General features: G+C 34.6%; 1 protein-coding gene across 1 annotated transcript; it reads left to right on the plus strand.

Moving 5' to 3' along the window:
* Positions 1 to 1860: 1860 nt before the first annotated feature.
* On the plus strand, positions 1861 to 23764 carry RNF212 (ring finger protein 212). The gene is made up of 12 exons (XM_069787938.1): positions 1861 to 1972; positions 3588 to 3649; positions 7752 to 7826; positions 10583 to 10639; positions 13721 to 13779; positions 15920 to 15984; positions 16074 to 16143; positions 16959 to 17004; positions 18350 to 18413; positions 20240 to 20312; positions 21088 to 21284; positions 23727 to 23764. Exons 1-12 carry the CDS (start codon positions 1861 to 1863, stop codon positions 23762 to 23764), a joined length of 918 nt encoding a protein of 305 aa, XP_069644039.1.
* The last annotated feature ends 799 nt before the right edge of the window (positions 23765 to 24563 follow it).

Raw genomic sequence — 24563 nt, forward strand, 5'->3', positions numbered from 1 at the left:
TGTCTAAGGAACTTACCAGTTTTTGACTTAATGTATATTTCCATTTTAGTTATTGTAGCTTGGTTGACTATAACTTTGTGCCTTAATTTAGCTAGCTTATGTACAACTGGTAGAGTAGATACAGTATTGTGCAACTGCAAGTAAAAAGCTGTGGTTAAAAATTCAGATAATCAGCTTGACAAACTGCAGTAGTGTAAGAAGGAGTTGAAGGTGGTTATAACATGACCCATCTCAGCACTTGGTTAACATGTAAAAACATGAAACTTGAAGTTTCTAGAGAGTGCTATGGTAGCAGAATATTGTGGTTTGGCTTCCTACTTGTCTTTCCAGACCCTTCAGTAGTCTAAAAGGTCATGAAAGCTGAAATCTGTAGCCCAATTATTGTTTTAAAGGCACTGCTTGCTTTCTTTTTTCTATCTTCTCACCCTGTGTTTTCACTAGCAAGGAAATGACATTGCCCTTTAAGTTCACTTATGTTTACAGTATGGGAATGAAAATACAGCTGTGAGTATGTGAGAATCCATACAGTTGATACAAAGTAGAGACAAAAAGCAATGCTCTGTGGACTAAATCAATCAAAACCTCATCAAGCTACTCACTGAGGTGTGTCCTATATTTAAAAATTCTGAGACTTTAGAGTTGTCACTTGAAATGCCCAGTACGTAAGTGTTATTAAATTCATTTTTACAGAGCACTCACTTACAACGTGTCTTGTAATAACATCTTTGGTGGTGGGAAAGAAGGAAAGATGTGTTATAACCATATGGTATATGAAGTCCAAGAAGAAAGTTTAATAAAAGGTTGCTGTGAGCTTGTGGTTCAGACCTTAGCTGATATTTAGTGTAAGGCTCCTAACTACATCCCAATGACAAACTTACAATATACTTAAGCTTTTAAACCAAATGGACAGGCACCACATCAGAATTTATAAAGGAGCTGATTATGTTCCTCTGTATTAATTAGGTCTAGACTCAAACCAGCACTGAGACCTGGAGCCTTGACTATAGCTTGAAAGTGCTTCATTCTTTATCTGTAATAATCATTAAATATCTTTGCTTTGATGAAATGCTTTCAGTCTCCTCCAAAATTTTTAATGAACTCTATAAAGCAGAAGCTGAATCGTAGCTCTTTTGGGAAGGACTTTGGGGCAGCACTCTTTAGGAAGTTAAAAGTCGGAGGTTCCTCCTATGCAGTCTGTGGCTCTGTCGTACCCAGAGCTACAGCCTACACTGCAAGTAGGTCTGTAAGGGAATTTTCCCCTAAAATTTTCATCAAGGGAAATTAGCAAGCCCTGGGTTTTTTTCAGTCTAAGGAATTAAAATCAAAACTGCTTGTTTTGCTCTTTTTCCTCACCAAAAGAAGCGACAACCAACCGGTGACAGTAAATTAATAACCTCCCCAGATTTACTGCATTTAAAAGAGGGAAAAACCACTACCATTTTCCACACACCTACTGTCCTGATGGCAGCCCCTGCTGCATGGCCGCCTCTGTCAGGAGGACAGGTCTCGTGGCAAAGCACCTACCCTAGAGCCCCTGTGGCTGGTCCAGTTCAGTCGCCCACCTTTGGGGAAGGGAGGGAGAAATCTCTCAGAGAGGATCCCCTGTTGTGGGCACCTCTCCAGTTTGGTAGTGAGAGGCCAGAAAAAACCCTTGTTTTGGGGTGTGAGGGTCAAAGTCTGCTGCCCTCAGGCCCCCCCCGGGGAGGGGCAGCACCCGTCCTCACCTGAGGCCCGGCAGTGCCTCAGACCGGAGGAACATGGCGGAGGGAGGCCTGTAGGCCTCACCCCGGGGGCGGCAAGGAGGGTCAGCATCTGCCTCAGCCGCCTGCTCCCTGCCGGGCCCTCCTGCCCCTCCACCCCATGGCTGTCCCGGTCTTTTGCAACGTCTGCTTCTGTGAGCCCCGCAAGCCCACCCCACGGTTCAGCCTCACAAGCTGCGGCCATGTTATCTGTGAGATCTGCCTCCAGAAAGGTAATGGCTGCTGCAGGCACGGGCGGCCTGGCCCTCTGCTTCAGCGGGTCAGGCAGTGCCGGTGTGTACACATCTACCTTAACCATTAGCATTTCTAACTCACTGTGGAAAAAAGAAAGGCCTGAGCATTTTTTCTTCTCAATCTAATGTTATTGATAAACCTTTTCAATTCTTGGTATAGATTTGCTTTAAAAAACACTTGCGTCTGCCTCCAGATGAATCTGGCTGGAGCAATGTGGCTTTGAGAGCAAGCCTTAGATACAGAAAACTGGAGGCTTTAATAAAATTTGAGTCGGGATACTTATGATCCATGATTGCATTGTAAAAAACATAAGATGGCATTCTGTTCTGTCTAATTTTGGAAAGGGCATGCTTTTTCATTAGTGAAAGAGCAACTTGCAAAGCATAGGATTTGTTTAGTGCAGGTTTTGCTAATAGTCTTAAGACATTTTAAATCTCAGTATTGTTGCCGAAACACTAGAAAATTTTCAGCAGCATTAGGAGGATTGGAGGTGATGTTTTGAAGCTCCTCTGTGTCATATGCAATTCCTGAGTCATATTCTGGGGCTCCTGTGATGTGCTTAGTTGAAGATCTTTGGAAAAGATAGTGGAATATGGAAGTTGCTTTGCAAAATGAAAAAATAACAGACAAATATCAATATTTTTGCCTTTGAGGTCATGCTAAATGCCCTGTTTTTTGTAAGGGCACACAGAATAAATGATCAACCTGTATTTCAGAATTAAAAACTTTTGACTAAAAGTTTTCACAAGGTTGCTCTTGAGGAGAGAGGATCATAAAATGCAGCTTCTAAATACAACTTGCAGGCTCCTAGAACCTGAACAACAGCTTTCCTTTCTGCTTTTAATACTCTTTGGCAGAAAAAAACCTGAGACATTATGTATTTTTTTTTTTGCTGTGGATTCAATAATAATGATAATATCAGATTTAAATTTAACTCTTTAAAGATGTTTATAAACATTGATCCTTAGAATCCTTACAAAAGAAGCAGCTAGTAAAATTATTAATTATAAATATTGTAGTAATATGTATTTGCTAGAAATATTTGCTAATATGTTTGCAAATAATCAAATAGACATGTTAAAAAATGGTGAAGTTTTAAAAAGTGATTTGATTAATTTTTCACTGGAAAAATTCACAAGGTAAAATTATTAATTCTTTGAAGTCAAGGTTTCATGTATTTTATCAAGTGAGCCAGACTGGGCCCCAATCTAAAAAGTCATATATCTGTTTGACTCTAACTCATTAGTGCACTTCAGCATACATTTAATTAAACCAGGCAAGTAGTCCTATTTAAATCAACAGAACTAAAAGTCACCTGCATTCAGTGACACAAATGATATTCATAAAATCATTTACATGAATGCTTATTTGCAGGAGTAACACCTGATGACATTCACACACATTTTCCCTGTGCAACTGTGTGCAATGGTTATAGAATCAAATTCTTTATTCATGCTTATTTGCATTTCTTGTATAACTTTCAGATTCCTTCCACAAACTCCAAAAAAAAGGTTTAAGCATCAAATTCTGTTGAATAGGTATTCAATATCTATTCAGTTTGATGTATATTTTAAATGTGTCTTTACCTTACAGGCAAAAAAGATGAATGTTTGATCTGTAGAATTCCTTGTCATACATTAGTCCTTTCAAAACAGGTAAATGAAGCTTTACTATTGCTGTATTACATTAATCTGTAGTTTGCTTAACAGCTAAATTATTTGCATTACAAAATACTTCCCTTTTGTTTGCCAACTGTGACATGAATATTTACTGATGATAGGTTGGTAGACTTAGATATTTATCCACTAAACAGCTTTTAGTTTTATGGATTTCTTCAAATAAAAGCCTACAGAGAGTTTTTACATTTTCAGATTCTGCTGGACTGTAAATCACTCCAACCTTTTGAAGAAACATGACTGGCTACTGTGTAACTTTCAAACTTTCAAAATGTGGAAAAATGTTTATTGACTTTGCCATTTGTACATCACAGAAAGTGGACTGTAATGAATTATTCATGTAATGAATGGAATCAAAAATCTGCATGGTGGTGCATCAATATTTTCAAGTGTATTGGGTTTTTTTCCCTGTTTTCTCTTAAGCTTAACTATTTTCCTAATGGCCATGTGATTAAGAGAGGATCTGGAAAATTATTGGGAATTCTTGCTATTCATTAGAGAATTAATAGCCTTTAATTCCCTTTCTTGATAAATCATTAGAAAGATCGAATTTTCCCATTTGTCCCAGGAACCATCTTCTTCTTAGCTAATTTCATAAATGGGTTGTGAAAACATTTGTATATTCCTAGACTGATGCCTACCTAAGAGATAAGCCTGCCTTACAATGGTAGAAGAAAAACACTAAGAGTATTCAATACAGCTAACACATAAAGTCCTACAAGGCTGTAAGGCAATCATGTACATGTAATAGAGCACAATTTGGGACTAATCCTGAAGAGGTGACCTTGAAGGAGGTCATGATTTCTCTAGCTATGTTTAAAACTGAGCTGATAATATCTAAATACAGAAATCTCTACCTCTATATACTGTATATAAAAAAGTAAAAAACTGTTACACTATATTTTATATTCGTAAACACAGAACCTTGCAAAACTGAAACAGGGTGAAGAAGACAATGCTACCAAAAGTAAAAAAATTACAGCAAACCGACAGAATGCAAACATAATACAAAGGAACAATGCACACAGTAGTCAAATAAAAAAAACCAAAAAGCCTCTCATAAAACTTTTAAAGCAGGTATTTTAATAAGCTTTCAATATCAGCCTATCCTGGCTGCAAGTTTTGTTATTAATTTCAGTCACAGAATAATTTAGGTTGTCAGGGACCTTTGGAGGTTATCTTGTCCAACACCTTGCTCAAAACAAAGCTAATTTTGAAGTTAGATCAGTCTTAAATAGCAGCATTTCAACAGAACTTGATAATTTACTTCAAAAATACTGAAGGAATTTAAAAATGCAATGACTGGGATACTAACAAAAATATTATATGTTTCATTAGAACCTGCCACTGCTCTGGAGGACTGGAAGGAAGCAAATTACCATATTCTTTAAAAAAGACATTCATGATGATTGCTTAGCCTTGATTAAGAACAGATAAAATGATTGGAATGATAATTAAAGATGCATATAAAAAAGTCATGACTCTATAATTCAGGCACCCGAGTGGAAATATACCTGGTAACCTTTATGAGCTTGATGCTATGGAAGAATTCCCAATGAGTAGGAGGTCCTATAAATGTGTTAAAACTCCTCATTAAATTGCATATTGGGGCAATCAACATCTACACATTAAATATTCTCATCTTTACAGTAATGGATGCTTGTCACCTTTATATCTTCCTTCTATGTCTCATGATCCCCACTTGCTTTTTCCCAGAGGATGGCGAAGTGTTATGATAAATCAGAATCTCACTGTTCATTATTTCAGAATATCATATTAACATCTGCTACTCCTCCATGCAACAGATAAAATATTAACAGTGTTATACAAACGTTTATTTTAAAGAGTCTTACATCAGCAATGAAGCTGGTTGTTTCTTATTTTTTTCAGATCTGATAGGTACTTAAACCAAGGTCATTGCTTTTTTAGGACCCTAAATAGGTTTCTAGAGCTTGCCTCCTATGAATACATTTTAAAGATGACAAATGTATTTTTATGAATACAGTAATTTTTCTAGATGAAATTTTATTGTCCTGTTTGTATTTTCTTTACTTAAATATCATAGATAGGTTAGACTGTGGTTGCTATCTGTCTATCTGCTTTTCTCTTTCTCAGTCTGTCAATTTACGCTGTGGAAATTTTTGAATGCTTTGGCTAATGTCAACCAAATTCAAAAAAAGCAGAGGAAGTCTCAAATACAATTAATTTCCTCCTGTGAGTTCTATAAAAATTAGTAGCTGGGGAAAGCAAGGAAAAGCAGTTTAGTTCTCCTGGTGAGAGAAATGTGAGTACAGCTCAACAATAATCAGAAGTGCATTTGGCAGCCACATGCACAGTTCTACAGTAACCAAACAGTGCATGCCATCTTTGCTCAGATGAATTGCTATACAGGACATTGAAGTAGCTCATGTCAGAATATGGGGAACGAAAGATATAAACCTGTTGCAAATCCAGGTTATTAATTTAGCTCCTCATGTAATTATTTTCCATACATATAAGACTTAATTCCCTCTTGTTATTAAAAATAATATAATATATATATATATAAAAAATATATAATATAAACACATGTTGAAAATAAGTTTGGCAAATACAGCTGTTATTTAGTCTTGGATATTTGACTTTATACTAGTGTTATACTATTTCTGGAGTAGGTAAAAATATTGTCTCTCTATATGTACATTTCTAAATGAATCAAAGCCTAATTCTTTTTTATTTCAGTACAATATTTTTAATTTAAGTGATAACACTTATATTTCTATTTTCATAGTAGCTTAGAAAACTGTTGCTTCATTTACAGTTGGCCTACATCCTATTTCTTTCAACAATTCACCTTTCTTTAATTTTTCAATTTTTTAAACTTTCTGAGATTCTTTAGTACTTCTGGGATTAATTTATATTTTGCCTGCAACAGTTTCAGTTCTTTTTGACTGGATTTTGAAATGTGGTTCCTTACATGAAGGATGCCTTTTATCTGGGACAATCTTCTTTTATCATCTAAGTACGCTGGGATTGTTTTTGCTTTTTTATTGAACCTTTGGCTAGTTGTAAGCCTATCTTCTATTTTACAATCACAATACATCAGAGAACCTTCCAGTTTGCAGTTTACAGGTAGATTTTTTTTTTTTTTGCTAAATTCCTCATTTTTAAAGGCTGTTTACTGTTATAGTAGAAGATAATTGAAATATGATCACTGTTAGTTCTTAGTAATATAACTATTTTAACTTAGTACTATAACTAGTGTAACTATTTTGGGGTTGTATTTTGTTTGTTTTTCTTATGAATAAATTAGGAATACATGTATTCCGGATAAGAGTAACACTTAACTAAGTTATCTACAATGCTTTGTAGATTTGGATAGATGTCCAAATGTCAGTATCATTCTGAGATGTGCTTTATATTTTGTATCATTTCTTTCTCACCATAAATAAGTATATCTTTATTACAATGATAGCTTAGGTACAGAGCACTTACTCAGCATTTTCTAAAAACACAGATGGCCATTTCTGAGGCCATATCATGATCTCTGATTAAAAGTCTCAGTCATAGAATACTTGAAAAATTCAACTATGATTTTAGGGCTTTTTTCTTATGCTAGGATAGCATTCTGCTGCTCAACAGGCAGGAGTGATAAAGGGATCCCAGTCAGCATTTGAGCTATTCTGAAAAGGACTTTGAAACAAAACTGAGTATAAGATGCATCCATGTGGCTGGGGACGGTGAGAACCAAAAAGCCTGGAAAGGGACTGCCGGAAACCTGGCTGTTGGTCTGAAGGCAATGCCTTTTCCAGGGAACCAAAACATCTTCCTTGAAAGTCCTCTGGAAATGGTTATTGTCTTAGTTACAATAAGTATATATGTGTATAATATATTTAAACAAAAGCACAAAGCCTTCCAGATGGTTAGTAAGGGCATTAAATAAAACTGTGCTTGTTTTCAAATTCTGTATCATCCCACTTTTGAGCTGTCTATTCTTTATTTATATACATCAATCAGTTTAAGGAACACTTCACAAAATGTTTTATTTAATATAACTTGCAAATAAAAATGCTAACCTTGGTACACTTTCTTTTCTTGGTAGACAAATCCTGATATTCAATCACTGTTCATGGGAATAGATACGTTATGCAAGAAATATTCAAAAGAAATATCACAGGTGAATCTGCCTTAAAACTTTTTAACTCTATAAAATAATCAGCAACTTCTACTGATTTTTATATAAATTGGAAAAATATATGAGTGAATGCTTGAAAATGAATGCATGCTTATTACCATCTTTTCTTCCTTAATTCCACAGTTTCAAAGTTCTTAAGAAAGCATAAATTACTCAACACGGTCACTGCTTATGTTTTCAAACTCTCTCTGAGGACCACTAGTCTGGTTATGTTAATGGTGTAAAATCACTTTCAGTGTCATGCAGTGAAAAATTAGATGTGCCAGAACCTTAAACATGCCCAGACAGTGTGCCCTAATTATAGCAATAAAAAGTTACACAGTGAAAACCTGAGCGGGCTAAAGACCTGAGCTGAATGCATGTTCTCTCTCTCTTTTTCTTTTTCTTTTTCTTTTTTTTTTTTCTTGTTTTAAATCAAAACAGGTCTGCTTTTTTTAAGACAGATGCAATAAATGATTCCAAGGTAAATTTCCTCCCTGCCTTCTGTAAACTCCAGGCAGGATCCTTTCCTTCAGGCTTGGTTTCCAGTCCAGAAATTTAGTAGCTGTCTGGGATAAATGAATACATATAAACTGCTATTCCCTCCTCATTTTCTGCATCTTTTCAGCTTGGCTTTGGGACTTGTCCTTGTCCCTCTTACTGAGCATTTCAGTGGCAGTTTCAACCACTCTAGGTTGAACTGTAGTAGTACATTCTCCCTGAATCCACCTGTAACCTTCATTGTGTATTCTCATTTCCTTTGGCTGGTACTTGTTTGATCTTGTGGTGAGCTTCCTGATCTAGCAGGCAAGTAACACAGGGAAGATCACCTGCTTTCTTCAGTGGTTATTATGGATTCACATTTGCTCTACTCTATGCTTCACAAACTTCTCCAAAGCTGAGCACAGTCGCTATTCTCAGCACTCCTTCTCCTAAGATGCATAGGTGACACAAGGTAAACAAGAAGCCTTCCACTTTTAACAGCATGTACAATGATCAGCAGTTAATCTGTAAACTGAACAAATCCAGACAGCTATACCACCAATCACATGTGAATACAAACTTCTGTAACACGTCAAAGAAAGTAAAAAGAGGACACAATCTCAAAAGACTAAGGTGGGTTTTCTGTAGCCTGAGATAAGCTATGGAAAACATATTGGAGTATAATTAAGGCATTAAGGTATGTTCAGAACTTCTACCAGCATCAGAAGACATAAGAGCAGTTTGTGCTGTATTAGGGAAAAGATTTATCTAATCTAATATCCTGTTACAACAGCAGGCACTCTCTCATATGAGAGCAAGGCTGGCATGTAGTGATATGTCTTCAGAACAGCCTCCTAGCTTTCAACACAGGGATTTCTCAAGGTGGGGATGGTGCCTTTGCATTCAAAAGCTTTTGGTAGATAATTTTCCCCATGTAATTGTCAAGTTGTTTTCTGAATATTTAGCATCTATCGCATACTATGGAAGGGAAGTCCACAGGTTGTAAACTGTGTGATGATTTCCTTTTTCAGGTCTTAACCTGCTACCTGCTAGTTTCATTTGATACTCTTGAATCCCATTCTAGAGGAAAAAATAACCATTCCCATGCACTCCATCTGTGCTAATCATCAGTAGACTGCTAACATATCCCTTCTTCAAATGTCTTTTTTTCAGCCATGAAGAGTCATATTGCATGTGGTCATTCTTTTACTGAAGCTTTTACATACCTCTGATTAATCTGAACTATCTCCAGACCTACTATATCTTTTCTGAGATGTTAAGCAGACTCAGGATTTAGTAACATATATTTTTTAAAGTGCAATAATGATGTTTCCTATTCTATTCCTCTTTTAACCACTTCTAAGACCTGATTTGCTTTTTTTTTGACTGGTGCTGAGCACTGAATTGACATTTTTACAGATTTCTCCTTTATAGACCCAAGACCTCACTTCTGAGAGGTTGGAAGCAGCTCAGAACCATTACTTTCTGAGTGGCTGTTTCTTCCATCAGTTCTTCTGAAGACACTTCTGATCCTTTGATGAGTATTCAATGGGAACCTCCCAGGCTCTTCTACAGTGAATAAAAATGAACCATTTCAAATAGATACTCCACTATGGGTTTATCTTTTCAGAGTGTTTCTTTTTGATTTTCTCTATCCCTACACATTTTCTGGCAGTTTTCTTACACATCAGAGAAAAGATTTATTAGTAAGTTATTGCTTATTGTAATTTGTTCCTCAAGCTCTTGTCTTGCCTACCTTGTATGTTTTTACTTTTAACCTGTCATGGTTTATGATCCTCATTTGGACACAAGAAGTGCTTACACACCACCAGACAGTGTGTCTAACAATTATTTTTTAATTAACAGGATATTTTTACAAGGCAAGTTATAATTACCAGTAAGACGCATTACTTTTTATGTTGCCATTAATTTTATGTGTTTGCTTAGCACTAATGAGTAAGAAACACCACAGCTAAACTGGCTTCCCAATGTCTTTACCTTGTAATTGAACATAGTGTTAAAATATAAATTCAGTGAAACAAATCTACCAACTCTCGGGTAGGTCAGACTAGATTAAATAAACTTTATAAAATTTTCTCTAATAGTGATAATAACTTAGAATGTTTTGTTGGGGAGGATTTAAAGAAGATATGTTAAATACTTATTAAAATATAGAAAAATTTGAATACTGTGAAGTAGTTCTTCTCCATGACTTTTTTGCTAAGGTTGCATAAACGTAATTAGGTGAAACTTGATATAACTGTATTTATTTTTAGATTTCAGAATTTCAAGAAAAACATCGTAAACATTTATTAGCATACAATAGACAAAAGGTAACTCTAATTGTGATTTTCTTATTTTTGTTGCTTATGTTTGCCTTGTTACTTTGGTTTATTTTTAGAAAATATATTCAACTTTTATTGGAATACTTAGAATAATTTATCATGATTGACTCATTTCTGTCATTATAAATACCAGTTTTTAATTGTTTAAAATCTGTGAGGACTTTATTAATTATGGTTACTATTATTTAATAAAACAGATTTTAGTTGTGGGGTGACCAAGATTAAATGGAGAGTCAAAGGACAGGGAGAGAAGAAATCATTTCACTGTAGGAGGACAAAGTGGAAGAGGTGGGGAGAGAGTGGTACTTAGATGATAAGCCTAGAGGAAAAGAAGACTAGGGCTGACAAACTAAATGAGAAGCTTGAGCAGTGGAGAATGAGACTAAGGGCTAGTACTTCAAAATAGGGATAGCTCAATGGGAAGAGGAATAGCATAAATTATTCTGTGAAGAAGAAGTACTGAATTTGTGACTATGCCTCTTCCTCTGTAGGTTGGAAAGAAAATTTCTTTTTCATTTCTCAGCCACTTCTAAATATTTGATAAAATAGTTGGCTATTTCATTCATTTCTAAGGACACAGCCAGGTATATTACTTAAAGCTACTTGACAATACTGGTGAATCAACCCATCAGTAGGTGCCCAATGTATGAAACGACAGAGGCAAACTCATATAGCTGGCCAATTGGCCATTTTGTGTGTGAGGACAGCACCTGATATGGCTCTTGTGGGTAGAACAGCTTGGAAACTTAAGTGCTTGTGTCACATTCTCCACTGTTTTCCATGACTGCATTTTGGAATAAGTCCTAGTGTCCTGTCCTTTTGCTTACAAAGCCACACCATGGAGGAATCCTGATTTTATGTCCCCTTCTAATCTATTGTACTGACTCCAGATGGTAAACCTGAAGACTGTAGACAAAGTAAAATAAAGCTCTTAACAGAATTTTGCATAAATAGAAATCTGATCTCCAAAGAATCTGTGCAGAGTCTTGATACTTTTTGATGGTAAGTTTCTAAGCTCTTTACTGTTGAGGTATTCATTTAGCAGTGTTTGTAAAGTACTCAAGGATGCTGCTTGACCCAAGGAAGGCGTTTAGGTGACAGTACAGAAAGAGTTGAAGATTTAGTTGGTTGCTATTTCAATGGCTCGCTGTTTTGGGTGTTTTTGTTGTTGTTTTGTCCATTCTATGTATTAGTATTTTAAATCTGCTTGCATTGGATCAGGGTCAGAAGAGGCTGGTTGTCTTAAACATCCTATGTGCAGCTATGGCTAGCACTGGTGAGACTATTTTGGTGGAGAAATAGTTTGACAGTGAGGCTGAGGTAAGCAAGGAAGAGAAGCATTTCCCTGTGTAATGACATACTCATCTCCTTCCTGTGAGTTTCAGTTAGCAATGCTCCCTCTCAGGGCTACTGGGAGGGAGTCTGAAGAAGCTGGGGAAGGCCAGATCACAACTGGCAGAGGCACACAGGATGAGAGAGTGGGAGTAGATGCTCAGGGTTATAATCTCCATCTGAGTCTTCCTTCCTTCCACTGTCTTTGAGATGAAGGTGAGTGGGAAAAGGATGGAGCAAGAACGATTATCACTATAAACAGTTCAGCAAATGGCAGTGACCCCAGGGCAGATGAAGAAGCACAAAACTACCCTTTGACACAAGTGCTTCTTCCTGCCACTCTCCACTCTGCAGGTGTTGGCTTTTGAGAAAGGTGGAGTACTGCATAATGAAATTCACAATCAGGTTCTCATGCTTGGCTATCTTGTTTGTGGTCCCCTTCCTTATTTCTAGTATGTCATCCTTGTCACTGTCAACCAATAGGTCTCACGACATTGATAAAAGCTTCTTTGTTGCTGTTTCTGTCAGTTGTACAGATACTGTGGTGCAGCTGACAGTGTGTGGTGTGCGCACTTGATGTCCATATTCCTGGCAAGTCTAGACCCTGTGTTGTGCTAGGACCCAAAGATATTGAAACCCAAATAGTTTTTCACCTTATTTAAGGCATTTAGGCCTAAAAATGATCCAGTCCTACAGAGTGACAGGGTAAAGTACATTGTTCCTGACATCTGTACTGGTCACTTTCTTAATCAAACCTAGCTTTCATTAGGAAAAAGAAAAAAGAATACACAAAACCAGATCTTATGTAAATTAGAAGTTGTCTTTAATCTGTTTTGCAGAGTTTCACATCTGCAAAAAGAGCATATATCTCCCACAAACAATATGATTTTATAAAGGTATATCAGGTAATGTTATTAAAGAATTTGAATAATATTGTGAGGAGAAGCTTGAAAAGTTAACAAGAAAATTCGTAATTTGTCTTCAAATCAAAATATGAGTAGTGTGAAGTAATGAAGGACTAAGGTCACACAGTGGAAATTAAGGGTAAAATATAGATGAAGTATTGAGGCTATTGAGTAAATTTTTACATCCTTCATAAAATATAATGTATGATAGTGTAATGAAAGACTGTAAAAAATACACATACTAGGGAGCTGACCTAATGTTCTTGACCTTAATGTTCTTCAATTTTGCAAGCTCATAACATTCTTTAATGGAGATATTTTTGATTGTGTCTATAACATAACAGGAAATACTCTTCACATAAGCTTATTACAAATAGATACTGCAAAGAACTGAATAAATTTTGAATCTGAAATGAGAAATATGGGAACATGGTATTTGGTATTTTGTACAGTTATTGGTATCTTTTCCAGATAATTTCATATTAAATGCAACATAACTTTTGCATCAGATATGGAAAAGAGGAATAAAAATAAAAGCAAACTATCTTTAAACACTTATCTTAGTATTCATTTATCCAATATCACCAGCACACTTCACAAAAGGTAATCAAACTAAGTTTGTAACTGCCAAAATGAAGCATATATTTTTCAGACTGTTTAATAGACCCATATAACAGCTATAGTCTTGCCCCAATAAATCTGGAATAGCAATGATATCTAAGATTAAAACCAACAGAAAACAGCCTTTCAACACTTTAGAATACTAGTTGTATGAAAATGGAGTTGTATATCACACAAATAGATTTTGTTTAAATCTATGATTATCTCACAGACAGTAAAGTTGGAAGAATCTCTCAAGAAAGTAACACAACAAATGCATCAGATACAATGGTAAGAGGTTTAATGCAGCAAAAGTAAATGAGAAATAGTCTTTTTAATCAAACAACAGTAAGTTTAATTGATAAAACAATAAAAAAGTCATGCTTTGTTTGCCTTTCTCATATAGCGTGTTGTATAAATAGAAGAAGCTTTTTTTTATAAAAATAAATGAACAGTTATTTCTGTCACCAGGTCCATTTTCTTCACATTAATCAAGCCTGTCAGGAGGAATTCTTTTATTTTTAAATTCAAGTCAGTAGTTACTCTAAAAATGAATTTTTAGCAATCTCTATCATATAGATATTAAGTTTTAAAATTTTTATTTGCATTTACGTGAACGTGTTTGTTTTTTTTTCTAACAGGCTTTCCAATATCAGCTTGGAAAGTACTATGATATCTTTCCTAGTATCTAGCCCATTCGCAAAATTACCAGTTTTTTGTAACATGATTCTCATCTTCTCTGTTTCTTGTAAAAATCAACTTTTTGACTCAAATTAGTCTTTTTTCACAAATGTGGCAAGGAGATAGCCAAGAGGTAGCTCATTGTTATTCCCCTGCTGTTACACCTTAATCTTTCCATCTTATTTATTTCCAATTTAAAGCCAAAGTTCTTATTGATCCCTAAGTGAACTCTGTGCTATTACTTTTCATTTCATTAAATTTTATTTCAACTATTTGTTTGAAAATATCACATTTTTTAAAATCATTATGTAGTTCTCCTCAATATTGATGTAACTTTCTACCTTCAGAACTTTCTGTCTTCAGATTTCACAAACTGTGGGCTATCCCTGAGTCATCAGGGAGTATATTACACAGGACCAGTTGCGAGACTAAACTGAAGGGGACATGTCTAAAAACATTTCTGCACTGCCTTCATCCTTTTCTGTTGCTGTTTCCCTTTTAACGTTATTTATAGCATACATGCCTGAATTAATCACTCTTATCTCTGCTTTAAAGTCCACATGGCCTATACAGCACTCTAATGTTTAAATTGAATTAACACAGAAAAAAAGTAGTATCTTACTACTGTTTAAAAAAATCTGCTTACCAGAACATAAAACAAAACAAAAAAGATATCAGATTGATCTACTGTGATCCACTTATGGTGAAATTATGAAATTTTCCATATAGCATTTGTTTCTATGTCCTATTTTATCCTACCCATTTTCTAAGATTTCAAAAATATCTGGGAAAAAACCCTAACAGGCATTGTCTGCTTTTCCCTTTTAGTGAATATGGGTATTAAGAGTACTTAGTGTATAGTTACAATGTAATTCTCCCTATAGATCCATCTTCTTGAGAGAAGCCCTTCATGAATGCCACTTTATGAACAGCAGTGATCAAGGATGCTGAAATCTCCTTAATAAGCCAGTTCATGAAGCCAGAAATTTAATTGCAAAATTTTGTTGATCTTTATTCCTTTTCTGTGTTTTTTCAGTATAGACTTTCTTTTGACTCTGACATGCACATAATACTGTGTTATGCTCTCTTACGCTTCTTGGGCTACTATAATGGAAAGAAAAACAGTATAAAGGAAACTATGTATGTGGTGGATTATCATAGTTTATACATTTTTATCCACTGCCTCCTTTTTCTTGTCTGCATTTCAAATAAATAGAATTTTGGTTATACCACACACAGAGTTCTTACTGAATTTCAGATTTTTCAAAGGTCTACCAAGAAAGTGTGACTTAGGGCTTCTTCTTGCATGCCCACTAGACATGTTCTATTTATGGTTATTGGCAAAGGTATCAGTTTTACATAGCTGTTGATCAATAGTATAAATATGCCAACATTTCTTTTGATAACTGGATTTTTTAAAGTTTGGAAAATGTATACATCAAAATGAAGATTTTTGGCTCAACTGTAGTTAATAGTTGTGCTTTAAGATCTGTTGTTCCATAAAGTACATAATGTTATCCTAAATTGATATTGTTGGGCATGTAATGACTGATACAGACATTATGATATAAAGTAGTTAGTAGCTAATCAAATACATTGTTATTTTGCTTCATGGCAAATAGTGTCATGTTAAAACCAGCTATTGATGAATAAAATGGTTTGATTTTATGCTTTATTGACCAGCTAAACAAATGAACTAACCAAACCAGCTTTCTATTTATACCTGTTGTTTCTTCTGTTTCCCCTTTAGTATGAAACTTCCTGAACAAACTACACAATGCCCATTTTCCAGTGCAAGTAGAAATCCACTTTCCAGTAAGAAGTGTTGGTTTAAGATACTAACTATGGAATACATATCACTAGATATAGCTATGTTCTAATATTAAATTTATTGATGACTTTAGTTCCTTCAAGAAAACAAGATGGTTATTCTTCATGTTCTCTTCATCCTAGTCATCCTTCCTCTTCTGAAATGTAGGTACAAATCTGTAAATTTTCAATGAAAATCTTAACAGTGACAATATACTGATATTTTATACAGAAAGCCTTTTTTTTTTTTTTGGTAGTGAGTTTAAAATAAGTGTATTTTCTGATTTTGCATTTTGTTTCTGCAAACTGTGTAAGTAGGAAAGAAGTGGAGACGGTCTTACCTATCCAAGTGTACATCATAACTACTTCTATAGATTGCCTTTGTAATCACTGGAAAAAATTCTAAGGCATGATGCACATTATTCTACAGGCTTTTTGGCTAGATTGATTAATTAGTGAGGAACTCTTCCCATTGACTGCAGGGGAAAACTAAATGACTTGTACAGACACCTATCTATACATTGTAGTTATCTAAAGTTAGATGGGATGAACTCCAATAAGGCTCATTAAATTTTAAATAAAATACAAATAATAAAATACAACTTGCTCAAGCTAAAAGATTTCCATACCTGTGACTTTGACTTTATTTTTTATAAAAAATATAATTTCAGAATGCCCTTGTTGTGGAGACAAGTGACAAATATATAAACATGCATATTTATTCTGACTTAAATACAAGAATAGCAATGCTAATCATAAAATAACTTTCTCTATGAATGTCTAAACCAAAGCCCAAAATCAATAGATTTTTCTTACTGCTAGTGGGTTTTGGAACAAGTCCTAAATACTTATATGTGTTATGCATTATGCTTTTCTGTTATTAGTCAAATTTAACATGAGAATACAATGTAATTTTAGTCGTTATAATGAATGTGTTATTTTTATTACAATGTCATAATTATTTTGAACTTTGTTGTAAGAATGGAGTCAATGGAGATTGATCCTGTACCTTCATCAATGAGAAAAGTAAGTGATATTTTTATATATGTTTATATAAGTATGTATATATACATACAAATGCTTTTGATTTCTCCTACTCTGTTAATACTGCAAAAAAATAGGATCCTCCCTCCACCTCCTTCAAAAAAATTCTTATGTATGTGCTGATTTCAGCTATGCTTGGTGCTTAGTAGAAGTCAGATGTTCCTAAAAAGGAACCAAAAGGAAATAAATCACAACATTGATTTCTGGAATTATATTTTAAACTTCTGATGCTAAATTAAATGGCAAATTCTTGAAATCTCAGTGCACTTATGTTATAAAAATGTTGTAACTGTTTCCAAAATAAATGTTGGTAATGCATGAAACTGAGAGTTGCAATTAAATTTAAGTTCTAATATATTAAGCAATGAAAATATATGTAAGATTTCCCCATTCACCAGACCTCATGTAGATGTCTGCAGTGGAGATTTATGCTAGCATCTTAAGGTTTCCTTAATAACCTATAGATTGTTTGTATCCATAGATAGACCTATATCCATATGTATAACCTATGGATTAATATGTGTGATTCATCTCATTCTAAACGGAACTTATTGGTTTCATTCCTGATTCTCTTGACCATAAAGGGAATTTCGGGGTATCAGGCTGGATGTAAATACTGTCATTGCAAATGTCTGAAGTTACAAGAGGTGAATCACTTGGCACTCCACATCACACTGATTTTCAAAACATTCCTGAAATTTCATTTCTGATGGATAAATGTTTTTTTAAGCCACAAATCAAGCGAGTAATTTTCTTTCACCTTTCATAAACAATTTTGTTTGCTGCTTGACCAGGTGACCTTGCTTCTGTCTGTGCTCAGGGGCATCAATCTGTGTATAGTATCTTCACATGTTAAGAAAAAGCTAGGTGTAGAAGTCAATGGTCTAAAAGCAGTGTTAGAACCTGATATTTGAGTAGGAAATTGCAAACTTGGAATGACATCTCTAACATGAAAATGAAGGCAGGAGTTTTTCACTGTATTAGTATTCAGATTAGGAGAGAGAACTTCCAGGAAGAGGTGATAGCTTAAGAATGGAATCTCAGCACAGGAAATTATGTACGTGATATTTTTCTTATCTGAATGTGACAGAGAGGACTTCTTGGAATAAAACTAAAATACATGTACTTTTTCTGTCCCTGTAGATCTGTTAAAAATAACAACTTAATTTTGAGGTTTTGCATTTTAGTGCTATGAACAAAACTGGCAGCAGAGAGCACTAGAAATCTGCAGGCTTTATAGACCTCAAAAACATAACACTATTGCTAAAAATACTTAAATAATTAACATACTTATTACACTGTAATTAATACCTTGCCATTCATTTAGCCTGAGACACCAACTGGTCCAACAAGATTATCGTTAATAACTCCACCTCAAGATGGACGTATGGGTGAGTAAAAATTGAAGTTTGTAACTGGATAACATTTGTATTGCATTAAGAGGATTAATAAATTAAAATCTGTATATTAGCAATTTACTGAGCAAACTTGAATTGTATTGAGGTATAAGGAACTTATCATGTATACATCAATCCAGCAGATGGGAAATGGTTAAAAATGAAGAATGAAATAAGTCTTCCTAGTACTGACCTACTCGGTTCTGTCAATAATTACTCGTAACCAAAATGATTTTTGCTGAGCAATCATAGGCAACAATTGCAAAGAAAATACTGTAATGATGTGTATGGTTGAACAGAACAGGCATACTTCCCATATATGTTGTTGATCTTCTATTAACCTTCATAATTATATTTGTTTATAGTTACCAGAGATTAACATTGTCCATAATGTCATGTTAAAAATCACATGAGGAAAAGGGGGGAAACTAAATGGAAGTTACAAAGCATAACAAAAGCAAGGTAATTAAGTTGAGACCAAGAATTTCTTCAGAAAGGTGATTTTTGTTTTTCACCATATCACAGTAATAGGAGATAAGGCATTTTACCTGCCTGTTTCCTTTCATTCCTGGGCTGTTGCAGAACTTGGGTAACACTCTGATGTAAATAAGACATGAATGACAGCCTACTGAAATTAGTGCAGTCTCCTTGAGTACTGTTTATTTGTGAGGAGTTTCCCAGATATTCCTAATGTTCTGCAGGTCTATCATTCATGTGTCCCTCCCGTTCTTGGTTTTACATTCAGCTTGTTTCTGTAACAGTCCATTCTCAGGCAGTCTTTCACCTGGCTTCAGCAGTTAATAGAATCATCTCTAGCCACTTAAGGAGCTTTTAGCACTCTTGTGTTTTTACATGGTGTAAATGTCCCGAAACAATGACAAATGCAATTGTAATGCAATTGTAATGAAGGAGCAAAAATTGTTTTTGCTATGTTATGTCTGATTTATATGTTCACATCCTTCCTAAATGCATGCTTGCCTATAAATTTATGGATAACAAGACAGCAAGAGTTGAGGTTAACTGGTTTTTTATTGTGTTTAAATAGAAATAGATACTTAATGAGATAGTAAAAGTATATGTAGAACAGTTATTTGTTCAGCACATACCAGAATCAACCCATAAAGTTTTGCAGTGGACAAAGCTGAATGAATCAAAGCGTACTTGCAAAAGTAAGGGCAAGTAGAAACAATGATTTAATGGTGCACTAAAGAAAGTTTCCGTCTCAGAGATGGACGGGGCAAAAAAGGATAGCTGAAGAAGTGGAACACCTCAGCAGAGCGATCTTGATAGTCTAATAATAGTCTAATAAATGAGAGAAGGTGAAATAAACCAACATATGTGTTTAACTTGAAAAAGCTTTGCAGGAATGGTGCAATATGATGTTTTTGTGACAGCTAAACTCTATATAGAATTAATCTATTGAGATTAAAGGCAATTTTTCACCTTTACCCTCTGTTGGAGTACTGCTGAGGACTTTTGATAGCGTTCACTTTTGCTGGATCTTCTTCTAGCAAGAGGTACTGGAAGACAACTCATGCCTCAGCACATGTCTTGTCTGTGCTAAACTGTAAAAACACATTATTATTTTTTAGGGCTATTTTAATCCTTTCTCAAGTGACATGGTGACTTAATTTTGTCAGCCAATTCCTTATCTTTCATTGTCTGTTGTAATTGTGCGCCATTTCTAATCCTTGAATAAACGGATCATGAGTTTGTCCCAAATAATGCACTTAAAGTACTAATCTTTGTTTCCAAGGTTACCTCTTAAATAAAATGTGTAATTCATGTTGGTCCAGCTTTCAAAAATTCAATTCTTACAGGTAGTGTATCCTACAGAGGTACTCAGTCATCTGGAATAATGTCAAGTCAAAATAGTAGAGCAGGATCTACAAGGTAATTAAATACTTTTTCAGGATGCTACTGCCTCCTATGAGAGACTGAAATTTCTCTTGTCTGGCCTGTATTAATCCGTATGTTTAAAGGCTATATTCTATATCTGAAGAATGGTATTGTGCAGGCTAGCTATCACCTATATGAATGTGTTTGATTTTGTTGGAAGGTTTTATTTTGAAATTGCTTTCTTCAAAAATGTGCAGAGATAATCTGAGTTCCTGTAGCTGTGGACATCTACAGTCGTGGTACTTTTACACAAAGGGTAGTAATTTTATAGTAAGAAAGTGCAACGACCTCTCTGCTTTATAATTCTAAAAATCAGAGCTGACAACACAATATCTCTTCTCTGAATAACTTGAACATCTTCATGCAGCATGTAGCAGGTGTTTCAGGTTTTTCATCTAAACATTGAAAATGTCTCAAACTGTGAAAATTATTAACATAAAGAAAAAACTTAAAATGGTTCCAGAAAAAGTAATCTCTTGTTCTCTATAATCATTAAGCCAAATAATCTTCCTAGCACAAATTTAAAATGTATATATAACAAAATATTTTTTTTTCCATTTCTGGCTCTCATATAATTTGTTTTCTCCTTCTGCTTTTTAAAATATTTAAAAATCCTAAAGACATAAAAATCTGATAAGGAATATATAGAACACAATAATTTATAGCATTTTCTATTAAAATATTAGCACTCTGAATTTAAGTGGTTTTGAAATCTCTTGTACTATGAAAGTAGCCTCAAATCTCATCCATGAATTAATTTCATTAACAGATCCACACCTATAAAACTACCACATAGTGGATGTTCACTTACATCATCATCTGGATCACAAAGCAGTAGAAGGGGGTCATGGGCCGCTTCTGATTTCAGAACCCCTCAGTTGTATCCATTTACATCACCTTCCCCACAGTCATCTGTAACAAGACAGCCAATCACCATCTCTGGACTTCTGCAAAGACAACATTTAGGCAAGTATATTTTATAATATAACAACATTTAACACTTCCTGAAAAATTTCCAGCATAACATGTTTATTACTCATTTACTACAGAACAGTAAATAAGAAGTAAATTAAGCAAAACAAAAATGATATTTCAAAATTGGAAGTAGACTATCAGCAAAATATGAAAAATGTTGATGTTTATGATCTGTATCTTGCCTTAGTCATCTGTGCAATGGAATATCTGCTGTGAAAATGTGTTCTTGCTTCATCTTGGAATGATATTTTAAAAGATATTTAAATCTCATAGTATCCATAGTTATTTTCTAGAAAAAATACCCGTTCTAAATAAGGCAAAGCATGTAATAATTCTGCAAAAATTAATCTTGCAACAAGTCCCAAGTATGGAGTAGAGAAAAGAAACACATGAGTGGAGGAAGTGCAGTGAACTCAGTGGGAGTCATAACAAGACTGAGATAGTCAACAGGAGTCCTTTAATAAAGCAGAATAGTTGAGTTGACACATGGAAAAGAAGGAAAAAAATGTCTATAATGAAAAGAATGAATGGGAGGCAGTTCCTGTGTGACCAAATGGCGTGCTGTAGAAAGTGGGTGATGGTTGACGTCTCACTATGTCCAACAGAGAAAAAAATGAATATAAAAGGAAACTGCAGTATTCTGAGATTAAGAAGTGAAATATTAGTTACCTGGTTATCAGGAAATAAGGAATATTAATGGAAATGAACAAATGAGTGAACTCATTCTGAAAATGAACAATGGATAGGGAATGAGCAGATGATGAGACAGAGCAGAGGAAGGAAGATGTGTTAAGGAAGAGAAAAAAAGGTGAGGATATTAAAAGGGTGGGGAGTAGAAAAGGAGCCCAGAACAGGGCATGGGACAGAAAAAAGGCTATAGATGAAACAGATTAAAGAATTTATGAAGGATGGAGATAAGAATGCAGAATATTAGTGTAAAAGAGGAAGCAGGATGGACCAAAGGAAAAAGGATGAGAGGACACTAAAGGTTATTTTTCCTGCGAAGCAAGAAAAGCACAAAAGAGACAGTCTGGATAGTTACAACAAACAGACCAAACAAAAAAGCAAAGAATAAGGACATGATGGGAACAAAGTTAAAGAAGACAAAAGCATTTTCTGTTCTTTTATTTTTATGTTTTATAAATATTATTATTTATTTCACTGTACTTCTGTGTCACATGCTCTGTATCTTCACAGTTTGGGAGAAAAGGCTTAGATGATAATTATGATTTATTGCTTGTGGTTCTTCCCATAATCTGTATGATATTAACTTTATTTCTTTTATAATTACCTGTTATCCTGTCACAGACTTCAGTAGAAATCTTCCCAATCCCAATGATTTTTTCAATCCTAGTACTGTTCTCTCAGTTGCCAAATCTTCTGTCTCAGCTTCACATTTCTTAAAGATCTAGCTCTCAAGACACCCACATAAATGTCCACAAGTGACAGTAAAAAGGGAGATGAGATAGTCTAGGGTATTATTTGTTGAGTGCAGCATAAAACTAGCAAAAGTAGCTGCATAGAGACCAGCCCAAGAGGGGTGTAGGTAGGAATTGCACTGGGGCACATTAATTCATAAAATCATAGAATCCTAGAGTCATAGAATCATAGAACAGCCCAGGTTGGAAGGCACCTTGAAAGATCATCTGGTTCAACCTCCTGTGGGAAAGGGAGCCTAGATAAGGTTATCTAGTACTCTGACGGATCACATCTTGGAAACCTAATTCCTCATATTGCAGAGTTTACATCGCAAGTGAAATCTTTGTTATTTACATTAAAAGGATAATTCAGCTATGAAACATTTTTCAGTCCATATTAATAAATGTGACCTTTCTATTCCAGGAGTAACACATCCCAAGCAGTTTTGAGTTCATGAAACTTCATGAAACCAAAATAAACCTATTTTAAGAAATTCACTTGTACTCAAGTTATGAATGCTTATAGCTTGTGGAAGCTTACATCATAATTGTTTTTCTTGTGGAATTTCTGAACAGTGATATAGCACGTCAAATAATGCATGAACCTGATAGAAACTGTAAATAATGTACTGGAAATTGAAGATTAAACAAAAGAGCAGCTATATTTATCTTAAGTATTAGTTTTCTTTGAGCTATACAGTTACAAGTTAATTGCAGTTCATATGCAGAGCAATGCTTTGGACATTCACTTGTGTAGCTGAAGTTGGAGTAAGGCAAAAATGCTTTTACGGAAAGAGAAACCTAACTCTTTTATATAAATACAAAGGAGCAAATATAGATTCATAAAGAGACATATACAAAAGTTCTCATCAAAATGTATGGGTTTTATTTTTAATTTTTGATAGTTTTCGCTTTCTCTCTTCCTTGAATAAGATATCAAAATAATTTACATGAATAAAATTTTCCTTTAGTCTTACTAAATTTTTTTCCATTTGTACTTGTATTCTTGTTCTAGGAGCAACTAATCTTGGAGGACATTCAACAGAAAGATAAGCAAACATCTGTGAATTGTTTTAGTCAATAAGCATCTGGAGAAGCCCTACACAGTCTTTGGATATCACAGTATTTGTAATTTCTATAAAATGTCAAATTGGCATAAAATAGCTAACTATTCAGCATGAATAATGTATTTCAAACATCACTGATCTTGCTGATTAACATCTACAGTAGTTTTAAACAGGACTACAAAATCCTCTTGCTGTCTTTAGAAATTTTGGCTTAAAATATATTGTATAAATAAACAGCCTTTATTAACTAAGTATTAAGACAGAACATGATCATATATTCAATGAGCATTCCTTGCTGTGAATGCATTGAGCTGCAGCAGAACTCTATTTTGAATGGTTGCACCTGTATTAGAGATGAGCCCCAGTCCTAAAAAAAAATGTAATTTATGGACTTTTGATTCCAGAATTCCAAATTTTGGATCTTGCTCAATAGATCACTTTTTGTTTGCACTGTTGAAGGGGGTAAGGTTTGAGGGATATTACATTCTAACACGCTCTGCCGAGCTCATAATACAGTATCTATTCCACACTCCAAGAAGTTTAACATTTGACTTAGGTAGCAATGATTTCTTCCCAAAATAGAACAAACTGGGGGAATTGGGATGAAGAGACAAAACACAGTGGAGACTACCTTTATTCTCACAGAGGAACAGCAACTGGATACTCTGAATGAAGGGTGCCAGAATGCAACATTTTTCCTTTGAGAATAACTCTTAAGTTGAAATCCCTACTATTAGTATGTATGTCTGGCAAAATTTTGCTATCACTGAATCACCAAATACACA

Source organism: Haliaeetus albicilla, chromosome 1 (genome assembly GCF_947461875.1).
Source record: "Haliaeetus albicilla chromosome 1, bHalAlb1.1, whole genome shotgun sequence".
NCBI classification, from domain to species: Eukaryota; Metazoa; Chordata; class Aves; order Accipitriformes; family Accipitridae; genus Haliaeetus; species Haliaeetus albicilla.